This window comes from Eucyclogobius newberryi, unplaced genomic scaffold (genome assembly GCF_026437365.1).
Source record: "Eucyclogobius newberryi isolate DKJ021-1_F unplaced genomic scaffold, fEucNew1.0.hap1 SCAF_14, whole genome shotgun sequence".
NCBI classification, from domain to species: domain Eukaryota; kingdom Metazoa; phylum Chordata; class Actinopteri; order Gobiiformes; family Gobiidae; genus Eucyclogobius; species Eucyclogobius newberryi.
In genome coordinates this window covers 24,781,854-24,793,868 of record NW_027315768.1, presented here as the reverse complement: position 1 = coordinate 24,793,868, position 12,015 = coordinate 24,781,854, and the positions used below count along the sequence as shown (strand labels likewise).

Below are 12,015 nucleotides of genomic sequence, written 5' to 3'. Positions count from 1 at the left end.
GCACCTATAAATACACTGTTTGGGTGTATTTCTCTTTTAGAAACCTATTACTTTAACGGGGGACAAATTTATAGTTTTGATATGGCGGCGGTGCAGCACAATATTCAATCAGAGCAGCCTCAGATACTGATGTTTTCTCACTTGCAATTTTTAAAAAGATTTTCCCAATGCTCTGGATTCAAGTCAATCATCTTGTTGCGGTGTGGCTTGTCTGCCCTCTACTGGCTGACTTGAAAGTGCAATACATTAGGGCAACTACTTAAAAAAAATGGAAGCTTGGGTAAAAAGCTAACCTGATGTTTACAATAGCAGAGGTTTGATCTGTTGATATGAAACAAGTACCACTACACAGCTACCATCGCAGTCGTATTGTTACAACTCTAATGCTAGTGATGAAGCTGGGGCATGGTGGTAAACTGTTGGAGAAAAATGGAGATGAGATGGCTTAATTACTCAATTACATGTAAAAGTATGCTATAAAATGTCATTACATACATACTAATTACTGTATACATCTCAAGTTATTACAGCTAGATCTTTACCATCTACTTTAATTGTGCTCAGAAAGCCCATATCTGTCAGAAATATACTATTAATAAGAAATGTGTCTACTTTCTTCACTATAGAAATGTATTGAATTTATATATTTAAACTGTGTGGCATAAACTGTTGTGTAAAATCGCCATTGATTGTCAGGCAGTTAAACGCTTCAATATTGAGGTCGTGGGTGTGCAATAAACCAAACTAAGTGGCTGTTCGGTTAACTGTAGGTGGGAAAATTGAAGCTGTATTTCCTGGTTGCCACCCATAAGCTGTTTCAAAGACATGTGAGCCTAAACTTTCCACACATTTCCTTATGAAAACCCCTTTGCCATTAGAGAAAACAGGCCTCCAAAGTCTAAACCATCACCAGACGTGGTATTTTTGAAAGTGCGTCAGAGCAGAAGCCACTGCCAAACCACCTATTAAAAATGTAAAGAGGCCAAGTGCCATAAAGACAGAAGGGAGCAGCTTGTCATTATTCTTAGTGAAAGGTGAACAGGCTGAGATCAATGGCTGCAGCGGTTTGGCTTTCACCACAACTATGGCACACTGGGCCTAGTGGCTCCGACCCGCACCAGCACATATTAACTATTATAGGACTCTTTCAATGGCTGCCAAGAATAATTTCCCACATGTAACATTTGCCACCAAAACCACATTCAAAGTCGTTTTTTCAGTGTCCCAGCAGACCATTTATAATAACCGATGACTCAATAGAATTCAAAATCAGATTTTAATAAGAAACCTATTTTTTGTAAATGGAATAACTGAACAAATTGCATTAGCTTAAAGCATTTGGCAGTTTAATTATGTACTGAACACAATTCAGTCAGTAACATGTACTTAAGATACAGCTCAAAGTTGAACATTTATCCATTTTCTTCCACTTATTCTGGGCTGGGTCGCAGGGGCAGCAGTCTAAGCAGGGACTCCCAGACTTCCCCCTCCCCAGTCACTTCCTCCAACTCTGAGGCATTCTCAGGCCAACCGAGAGAGACTTAGTCCCTCCAGCATGGAAGACCCAGGACACACTGGAATATTCAATTACTTTAAATTCCAATGTTCTTGTTTTCTAATTTGACTCAATGATTCAATTGAGTTAGTTGGTAAATTCTTAGCTATCCTTTTAGGAAATGAGTTAGTAATATATATATATATATATTTCAACTAAGAAAACTTCTTAGTTTATGTGTGTATGTTCTGTAAAAGAAAAAATATTTTATGCTGCTGAATTGTCATGATGGTCCTTGATTTCCTTTAACATAAGCCAGCCCAGGGACTGCAGATGGTAATTAATTGTGCACAGTCCTGTCACAATAAATAAATAAAGTCAAATTCTTTAGCACAAGATTAAAAATAAAACATGATGGCTTTATTTAGAAAGCATTTGTAGTGCAACAGTTTGTCAAAGAAATTATATTTAAAACAATAGACTTCATATATGAAGCAATATAATTTCTATGATGTAACATATTTAAAAATATATACAACACTAACAATTACACAGACATTTAATCGGTGTAAAAAGTGCAATAAGGCACAGGCCCACAAAACAACATTTCTTGCATTACTTAGTTCCCAAGCAAATATATTCAAACAAGGTTTTAAAATGCTTTGCAAGTACAGTTAAATATCGAAAAATTGATAAATGAGAAATAAAAGCATTTATTAGTTTCAGCAACAGAGTTGCTGTAACTCAGTGGAGTTATATGTTAAAGCTGGAGCTGACACTTCTTTGTCACTGAGGGCATCCTGGCCCCGGATTTTCAAGTTGATAAACTTTATTTTCCAGTTGTTGTCCAGTGGTGATTTAATTAGACCAAATATCTGCTCAAATATTCCCATAACGGATGTGTCTCTGTGGATGGTGCCAGCCACTGCCACCAGCACCAGGCCGTGAGGGGACGACATTGCTCTCAGACCATTGGCCTCCAGGTTTGGGTTTAGCTGCAGGCGTTCCTCACGAGTCAAGGCCAAGAGACGAAGACTGACCAGATCTGCACCAGCAAACTCGTCCATCTGTTCTCCACATGTTCTGGAAAGAAAATGTAATCCTTCATTTTCAACATTGGTCCCAGCTACATCCACAACAAACACATCTTTGTGTAAGGTATATGCTAATTATTATGATTTTTTTGGTTGTTTTTTTTATCAGAACATTGGCTTTGGGACACCCAGAAATCCATATTTTAGTCCCTTCATTTGCAAATTACACATTAAGACATGTAAGACCAAACAAGTTCCAGTTTTACCTGGCGAGGAGACGAAGTTTGGCATCAGGCCAGAAGTGATTAGGTCCCCAGTTCTGAGGCTCTTGTCCCAGAGCCGGGTTCTGGCTGTTCAAAAGGCCGAAGAACCACTGACAGAACTGCTGACCAAGTATTTGAGGATCAAAGCCTGGATCTGTTCCTGTGTGCTGTCCAGCTCGATTGTCACTGGACTGTTGTTGAGGTTCATTCATCTTTAAGAAAATTGAGTAAGTACATTGTATGAGTAGAGCAAGATTCACAAAGAGCTTTGTATACTAAAAAAACAAATCGTGAACAACGTGAGCAAACTGATTAAAACAACAATAATGAAAAACAAACAGCAATAGCAAGAAGAATCATAAAAGCCATATAGATTATAAATACTCCTGCATGTCCAGGTGGGTTTTTATGCTTTTTTGCTTTGTTTAAAGGTTGTGATGGACTCAGTTTTTCTTAGCTTGAGGTGTGGTCACCCCTGTTTTTTTTTTTCGTTTATGGAATCTTTAATTATTGGGACATGCCAGTGAATGAGCTCATAAAGAGCTTTAGTAAGCAATACAATTTTAAAATGAATCCTGTACTCAACAGGCAGCCAATGTAGAGTTGCAGGTACAGGAGTGATATGGCACTACTTACTTAGTTGGGCAGTAGCCTAGTTGCAGATTTTTTTACTTTGAAAACGAGCTAAGAGAGACTTACTAATACAAAAAAACAGGGACTTGAAACAATCCAGCCTTGACAAAACATAGGCATGAATGATTAGAGCTCATTGGGTGCCAGCCCAACTCCTCAGCTATCAACCCCTCATTGAAAACAATATATACACATCTTTTTCTTGTTCGTTGAGCTTGCACTTTTAGGGAAATCATCATGGTAATATTGAGCTATACGTGTATATAGCATGTACCCAATTAGAAAATACCAACACAAATGTGAAGACATATCCCAGTGTAAACATACCCTTTTAGATGACCAAAGTTCTAATGTCCTTTTAATGAGTACGTGTTTCTCACTTGTTGGAGGCATAATTATCCCTTCTTTGGCAAGATATTTAAAAATAAGGTCACGATAAACCTTCCTTCTCTTCAGAAGTTCTTCCGCAGATTTGGAGAAAGACAGGATCGTTTCCATTGCCTCTGTAAAATGTAACATCAACGTTATAAGCTGGAAAACTAGTTCTAATCGAAAGAACGTGAGGTAAGAAGCAACATTTCATTATCATTTCAAACTTATGTATTTGCTTCCGGACTGATAGCACAAGAAAATGTTGAATGAAGTGCGTAATGAGTTGATGTCAAGTCGTACACGCAGGGAAATCGTACCTTTTTCACTCTCTACAATAATCAACTTATTCGTGACGGTGTCGCTGAGAGCCATTAAGTCTGTTTGTGCCATTTGTCTTAATATTTTTGTACAATCCAAACGCTCCAGTTCAGAAAGTCCTGACATTTTTCACGCTGTTACATGTAAACACTTCCCCCGTTTATTGATGGTCCTTCCGCCAAAAGCAGTCGTACAGAAATACACGTCTACGAAAGGTTCCGGCCACGTACAGCAGGATACCCGGTTATTACAGTCATGGAGGTTTTTCATAAACTGTATTAATGCAATTAAATACTTAACTAGTTTGCGCTTGAAGTTATTTATTAGTCTATTTGTTATGGTCGCAAGGTTTACAGAGCGTTAACGGAAGCATTGCACGCTGTAGCTCTGTTTACGTACTGCCCCTGAACGCGCCTCATGGATACGCGCAGTGCCGCAGTGACGGTCAGCAGCAAATGGGGATTATTTAGAGCCGAAAAGAAGCTTGCGTTTTTCTGGTGTCATCTGAAATCATTTCTATACCAACGTGACATGTTTCAAGCGTATTTATTGCGTTTTACGATTTGAGATCGTACTAGCAAACGCTGCAAGAAAGTGACGCGCCTCAAGGTAACAACGAACGTTTTTTATTCTAAAAACCTGGCATTCCCTTCAATTTGTTTTCCATAGACTTATGTCAATTATACTTCAGAGCTGACTGTTAGTGAGCAAAGTTGTGCATCTATATTACTTTCGTTGTGCTACTCTAAAATATGGATTTAAATCATTTTAATCTTATCTACAGTATGAGTTTTGTGATGTCATTTATGACACTGATATCTCACTTATGCACTCACTTTGGTATCACATGTAGTTCTATATTTTGCAACAGTTGTGTCATCAGGAAGTAAGTGTGTTTGGTTTAGTAACTGACTGGCAATTGCACAAAAATGTACAAAACATGTCCACATCGGTGGTTTTACACTGCGTTCCAAATAAATTATATTTTTCTCTGATTTTGCCAAATAGTCAATATAAATTCCAGTCATCATCATGTCCAAGTCATCAACCTTTATGATACAATGATAACAGTATTTTGTCAAATATAAAATACTTAAAATGCACCGTTCCAAATTATTATGCACAACAGATTTTCAAACCAAGTTATTGTTGTAAAGATCTGAAAATGGTCATTTGTTAAATTAGATGCATTAACAGGTCATATTTACTTAAATCTATTTTATCTTCTAAAAGCTATTTCTATCAAAACATCCTAACAGGTCAAGTTACAATTGAACATAGGACCCCTGATTTAATAGGAGCTTCACAATTCTTGCATCCATTGAACTTGTGATTTTCTGCTGGGATTTCTATGTCAGAACAGCCTCCCAAAGCTGCTGTTTGAATGTGAACTGCCTCCCGCCCTCATAGATCTTTCATTTGAGGATGCTACAAAGGTTCTCAATAGGGTTGAGGTCAGGGGAGGATAGGGGTCACACCAAGAGTTTCTCTTCTTTTATGCAATGATGTCGAGGTGTTCCTTGCAGCATGAGATGGTGCATTGTCCTGCATAAAGATGATTGTTACTAAAAGCCCGATGCTTCTTTTTGTACCAAGGAAGAAAGTGGTCAGTCAGAAACTCCACATACTTTACAGAGGTCACTATGACTCCTTCAGGGACCCTAAAGGGGCCGACCAGCTCTCGCCCCATGATTCCGGCCCAAAACATGACTCCGCCTCCTCCTTGTTTGGACATGGTGGCCGTCCACCAACCATCCACCTCTCCATTCATCTGGACCATCCAGGATTGCACAGCACTCATCAGTGAACTAGACAAAAATGAGTCTTCATGTATTTCTGGGCCCATTGGAGCCGTTTCTGCTCGTGAGCATCGGATAGGGGGGCCAAATGGAAGGTTTGCGCATAACTGCCAGCCTCTGGAGGATCCTACACCTTGATGTTCACGGGACTCCAGATGCACCAGCAGCTTCAAATACCTGTTTGCGGCTTTGTAATGGCAGTTTAGCAGCTGCTCTCTTAATTATATTGCTTGAAAATGCTGGTCTGCTTAATAATGTGGAACGTCCTTCTTAAATAGTTTTTCCTTTAATTGGACTAACCTCGCAAACTAATTGGCACAGGTGTCTAAGATTTCACTGACCCAATGAGCCCTGAGACACAATACCATCCACGAGTTTCACAGAAAAAAACACACCTTTATGACACTTCAACACAATTTGCACAATAAGTTGGAATGCATTGTAGATGTTGATTTAGACAAGACCAAATTCAAATTGACGTACTGTATGTAGTGGACTGCAATGTTTCATGTAATAAAATATATGTTACAGCATGTTTCTGTGCTCACTTGTCTCCTCCTTCCTGCAGATGGAGGAGATGGAGAGCACTCCTCTGGGCCGGGTGACGGTGTACTCCATCCTGGGCTGTCCTCACTGTGTGCAGGCCAAAGCCACCCTAGGGCGACTGGGCGTCCCGGTGTGTGATGTGGATGTGGGGAAACATCCAGAGCTCAGGGCCAGGGTGAAGGAGCTGACCGGCCGCAGCAGTGTCCCCCAAATATTTTTTAACAGTGTTCACATCGGGGGGAATGATGATCTGCAAAAAATGGTGAGGAATAAAGACCTGTTTAAAATACATGTTTTCATATTCCCACCACATGCCTTTACATTATACCGTTATGACACAATATTTATAGATGTAATTGGGTTGTCAAAAAAAATCACTTCAGAGATAATGAATGATAATGAATTTAAACTATATACTCATTTGAAAGGATTTAGATTACAATAAATTGGACAGAATTGAACCGTTCGTGAAAAGTTTAGAATGAAAGTTTAGAATTTGTGTAAAACCACATGGTAAGATTGAGAAAAGTTGAATTATTTTGTGTTAAAAATTGCATTATATTATGTGAAAAGAGAGCACTGGAAATTGGTATCAAGGCTGTTCCTTAGTATGAAAATTAAGTGACCGCACTAGTTTAACATTGCATCAGTAACAAATTACAACATGCCATTTATTTGCAATACATGTTATAAAGCTGTTATCAATATCTAACCATAATATAAAAGTGCAGGGGATCTATTACATACAGTATACAAATGAAAAGAGGCATTGTGTGTACTTTAAACTCCACAGAATCCCACAGAGCTTGAGAGGTTAGTTCACCTGGTGATGAACGAGCCAGTTTCTAGTATAGACGCTCCACCTTTACCTTTGGAAAGTCCTACTGAAGATACTTCAGCAGAATCAGATGGAGGTAAGCCTGTAACCTCTTCAACTTTTGTCAACTCTTTTCCTCTGTTTTATTACAAAATTCTTCCTTTCTGATTCAAAAGTGGTGACATGCCGTGTGTAGCTGGGGGTAGAGTTGCTTAGTCATCTTTGTTTGAAGTGGAGATAAGAGAAGAGGCAGCGATGATGAAATGTTGGAGTTGGACAGCAGTGAAAGAGTTTGACGTGTGAGATACGCTCAGAGTCACTGACGCCACAGAGACAGTTGATACAGAAACCTGAGCAGGAAAACGCCACAGCGTCAGGGCACAGAGTATGAAACCTTCATCTGAGCGAACCTGTCTGCACTCGGCTGTGTGTGGTGTTAAAAACAAGATTAACTGTTTGTATAATATCTTAGAGAAATACAGTATCCCAATAGCAATATTCAACATTATTTCAATCCATCAGAAATATGTTAAAATATGTCTATAAATGTATTAGTTGATTAGTTGAGGTTTTGTATTAGATAGATGTAAATTACTTTAAAAAGATCAACAAAATATATGACGTTTAGAAGTTTTGTTTAGAAGTTTACAACACATTTCTGCAGCATTGTTCATTACAAATGTATTATTATTGCAAATGATTTAGATACAAACTTTTTTTTTAATGTTTATTATCATTCACTATGTTGATTAAAACAAATGCATCATGGTGTAGATATAGTATGTTATCAGAAAAAGGTTTATTGCCATTGTCAGTGCACAAAATTCACAATCTGGGAACTTGCTTCGGCGTTAATTATATCAAAATGAACTATGATGAAATAGTGATGCATAGACATAGAATGTTACTAAATAAATAAATACTAAATGAGTCCTGGAGTTATAAAGAGAGGCTAAAGACTCTGGATGATGTCTGTGTCATTATAGGACCTGGAAACTTGAACGCTCAACACATTGTGATAGTTTTGTCTGTTCGAGTCCAGCTCCACTTCCACATAAGGAGGTTTAAAAAGGCCCAGGCATATCAAAAAACACCTAATGTACATAATAAATGACCAATTCTGTGACACCAAAAGATCTCACCGGTCACAGATAGAGTTAACCACAAAGAAATGTCCAGAAACACTAGCGAGCACAGCAAAGGTCATTTGTTGCATATTATTTGTGTTTTGCTCGGCTTACTTGTGCTCCCAGACTTTATGTGTGAGAGGGATGAGTTGGCAAGCGTGGTGGAGGACTTCAAACATGGCAGCGTGATCGGGAATCACAGGAGAGGACTGACCGTGCACAAAAAGAGCTTCTCAGGCGACCAGTTGGTTAATTGGCTGCAGAAGGAAAAGGGCGCGGGTAAGTTTAGGCCACTCTCTTTGCGTCGTCAACATGAGGACGTTTAATGAGAAGGCCGCTGTTGATGTTTTGTGTATTAGCCGCAGAAGAGGCGTATGACACTGGCCAGGCTTTGTTGCAGAAGAAGTACATGGTGCGTTGCTCGGGGAAACAGGAAGACAGTTTTGGAGGGACTCTGTTTAGGTTACTGGAAGACGATCCCAGTTCTGCCCTCAACGCAGGACAAACCGCGGCCTGCAGCCCCGTCCAGGGTAGGTCAGAAGCAGAGAGAACAACTCGCTCAGGAAACAAACTAACTCAAGGTGTCGGAAAGCGCTTTTTTAACCCGCTCTGGTGATGGCCGCTGCTTTGTGTGTAATCGTGGGTTGTTGGGTGGCTTTGATCTAGTGTATTGCCTGTTAGATGTGGTGGATTGTAAGAGTGTTCGATGCTTGATGGATTTTTGTGTCTGTATTTGTCCAAGAAGGGTGAGCGATGTTGAGCAAAATGATTATCTCAATATGTGTTGGGATTATCCAGTGATAATATTAAGAAAATTGAACAGTAATCCATCAGAAATGTACTTAAAAATGCCTGTAAATGATGTATTTCAGGTTCACATATCATACAAAAATAATTTACACACATTTTCTAAACAGTAATTGTGATATTATGTATTTTTTGATACATCTCCCACCCCTAATATCTGACCATCTGCAATTATTTATTCTATTATGTTTTGGTCTGTGTATAAAATGTGTTATTCGCAACAATCTGGCAAACTGTGAATGCTTCCTTTGTCTCGTAATGACTAACAGTTGTCGCTAACACGCTTGGTTTTATCACTAAATTTCTTAAAATGTAATCATCTCTTATATTTCAACATATCCTGCTGTGACACATTGCACTAAATATGAACTGCCTTTTATTATTCTCGTTCAGCTGCCAAGCTTTCCCTGATTTTACGCGATCTGATCCTGAAGCTGTTCTCTCAACATCTCTCGGCTGATGGCAAGGTACTGTTCCCGTTCACCGACACGCTTCCATTTCACGCACTCATTCAAATAAGACCTTCTGTTAGTGTTCTTTTACGCTTTACTGTCCTCGCACAACTGAATATAATCACAAACTCAAACCTAAAACGTACACATGATGGATTTCAGTATTAAAATAAACACAACTTTAAATCTGCCGCATGTTTGTGTTTCGTTTGCCAGTTCGTAGACTACAAAGGCATGTCGGCCAACCCTGCCTTTGATCGATACTGTGACCTGGCCATTCAGCTGCAGAGGGTGGAGCTTCTGTCTCTGAGCCGAGAGGAGAAGCTGGCCTTCTTCATCAACATCTACAACGCACTGGTCATCCACGGGTTTCTGCGCCTGGGGGCCCCCACCAACATGTGGCAGAGGTACAAGGTAAGACACTGCATTGTTTGAATCGAGTGCATCCATGGCTGCACTTTTAACAATCGATCATTTGCCATAGTTCTTCAACTATGTGAGCTACCTGATTGGAGGAGAGGTATTTACACTTCAGGACATTGAAAATGGGGTTCTGAGGGGGAACAGAAAGGGTATCGCACAACTACGGAGACCCTTCTCCAGAACAGACCCACGACTACAGGTTTGCTGCATCCATATTCTTACATTTTTTTATGAAAAGTAACAATTTCTGTCCTCTCTGCTAGATGGCGCTGCCAGATGTTGAGCCTCTTATTCATTTTGCCTTGAATTGTGGCGCAAAGGGCTGTCCACCAATTAAAACATACACACCACAGGTACAGCAGTAAAACGTATCCACCGTGTGTCTGATTGTCTTAGTCTTTTACATACAAAAAAATAAAATACATGTTATTGTTTTCTCATCAGGACATTGACAGCCAGCTCAAGACCGCAGCAGAGGCCTTCCTAGAGAACGATGACGCCTGTGTCGTGGATTCTGGGAAGAAAGAAGTGCGACTGAGTCAAATTTTTAAATGGTACAAGGCTGACTTCGGAGGCACTGACGAGAAGGCAGGTTTGACACGAGATCCGAGCGGTCGAAACCTTTTTTTGCTCTGCATTTGCTTTCTGACCGACTCTGTGCGCTGTCTTGTAGCTGCTGGACTGGGTGTTTGAGCACATGGCCGACTCGCCCAAGAAGTCCAGCCTGCAGGACGTCCTGTCTGCGGGGAAGACCAAAGTGAGCTACCTCCCCTACGACTGGACCAGCAACAGCAGCCACTGAGCACGCCCACGCACAGCCTTGCACACCTCCCTTTGTCTTATCCTCACTGTGGGGTCTATTCACATCAGAGCAAATCATCCCCATATTTATCCAATAATAACATCACTATATTTATGCACTGTTATGTTTATGTTTCGAGACTCTCGTTTTCTATGTATTTCTGTTTCGACATAAAACAAATATTAGCATTTACATAGAGCAAGTAACTCAGGAGTCTTACATTTTGGATCATCTTAGACATGCAGTGTAGGCAGTTACTTGACCTCAAGCATGTTACCTTTGCCTTATAAAGCCATTCTACAGCCAGTTTAACAGCTTCACTTTTGTCCTCTCAAAAAATAAATAAAAGGCTGTCAAATAGACTGGCATAATTAACAGATTGATTTAAAAGTTGCTGCTTGGATGCATGTTGGGCAATAATAATTGAACTGAATCAACTTAACAGAGTTTTTAAAAAAGTCTTGACATTATTACTCAAGGTACAACATACTCAAGGCCTTACATTTCTAAAATATACTGTAAGTGCTACTGATATTTTCTGGAAATTGTAAGTAAGTACGGGGGGGAAATACCTGGGCTTCCCTGTAATGCATGGTTTAACCGTTTTTAAAAATACATTTATACCGATAGCTTTTTTTAATAAACTTGGCCTTACTTACTATGTTATTTAAGATTTTAATACTTAAGATGAACAGGAAACAAAAGCATCTCCTCTTACCAACACAATGCTGCATGTTTTGGAGTTACTTTCATTAGAGCTGGAACGCATGAGCCGCATGAGCCACTGCACAACACAAACTGCAGCGCAAAACAAGAAAGACAATTATGTCTTAGTTAAGTTAATGTCGTAGCTCAAACTTCGGTTCAAGTTTGTTTTAAGTTATTCAATAGATGCAATATGTAGCAAAGAAGCTTCTGACTATAATTTCATGTGTGAATCTTTTGTTTGGAAATGTTGTGCCAGGAATGTGATGCAAGAACCTTAAGCACCTCAGACACTTCCCGTTTTACAAGCAATACATGACAGAACAATAGATATATGCAATGTTTCAGTATCGATACTGTATTTTGTCTTTGTAACACTTCGTACCTTTATTAAAATGCTTCTGAAAATAAATGACTCAGTG

General features: G+C 39.5%; 2 protein-coding genes across 2 annotated transcripts; one reads left to right on the top strand and one right to left on the bottom strand.

Moving 5' to 3' along the window:
* Positions 1-2,137: 2,137 nt before the first annotated feature.
* Positions 2,138-4,298, bottom strand: cunh3orf38 (chromosome unknown C3orf38 homolog). The gene is made up of 4 exons (XM_072445102.1): positions 4,115-4,298; positions 3,753-3,928; positions 2,796-3,004; positions 2,138-2,578 (listed from the first exon to the last, which is right to left on the bottom strand). The coding sequence occupies exons 1-4, from the start codon at positions 4,239-4,241 to the stop codon at positions 2,218-2,220; spliced, it is 873 nt and encodes a 290-aa protein (XP_072301203.1). The 5' UTR covers positions 4,242-4,298; the 3' UTR covers positions 2,138-2,217.
* Positions 4,299-4,522: 224 nt separating this feature from the next.
* Positions 4,523-12,008, top strand: LOC140359880 (uncharacterized). The gene is made up of 11 exons (XM_072445106.1): positions 4,523-4,724; positions 6,483-6,722; positions 7,254-7,374; positions 8,531-8,683; positions 8,764-8,934; positions 9,605-9,678; positions 9,880-10,077; positions 10,148-10,285; positions 10,350-10,439; positions 10,531-10,674; positions 10,760-12,008. The coding sequence occupies exons 2-11, from the start codon at positions 6,483-6,485 to the stop codon at positions 10,886-10,888; spliced, it is 1,458 nt and encodes a 485-aa protein (XP_072301207.1). The 5' UTR covers positions 4,523-4,724; the 3' UTR covers positions 10,889-12,008.
* The last annotated feature ends 7 nt before the right edge of the window (positions 12,009-12,015 follow it).

What these genes read in the sequence shown, in the direction of transcription:
- cunh3orf38 (XM_072445102.1), bottom strand. Translation starts at nt 4,241, where the DNA reads ATGTCAGGACTTTCTGAACTGGAGCGTTTGGATTGTACAAAAATATTA. An exon ending in AACTTTGGTCATCTAAAAGG is followed by an intron (nt 3,005 to 3,752) that starts GTATGTTTACAC and finishes ATTTTCTTAAAG; the next exon opens with ATGAATGAACCTCAACAACA. An exon ending in AAACTTCGTCTCCTCGCCAG is followed by an intron (nt 2,579 to 2,795) that starts GTAAAACTGGAA and finishes TTTTCTTTCCAG; the next exon opens with AACATGTGGAGAACAGATGG.
- LOC140359880 (XM_072445106.1), top strand. Translation starts at nt 6,483, where the DNA reads ATGGAGGAGATGGAGAGCACTCCTCTGGGCCGGGTGACGGTGTACTCC. An exon ending in ATGATGATCTGCAAAAAATG is followed by an intron (nt 6,723 to 7,253) that starts GTGAGGAATAAA and finishes TAAACTCCACAG; the next exon opens with AATCCCACAGAGCTTGAGAG. An exon ending in GAACAGACCCACGACTACAG is followed by an intron (nt 10,286 to 10,349) that starts GTTTGCTGCATC and finishes CCTCTCTGCTAG; the next exon opens with ATGGCGCTGCCAGATGTTGA.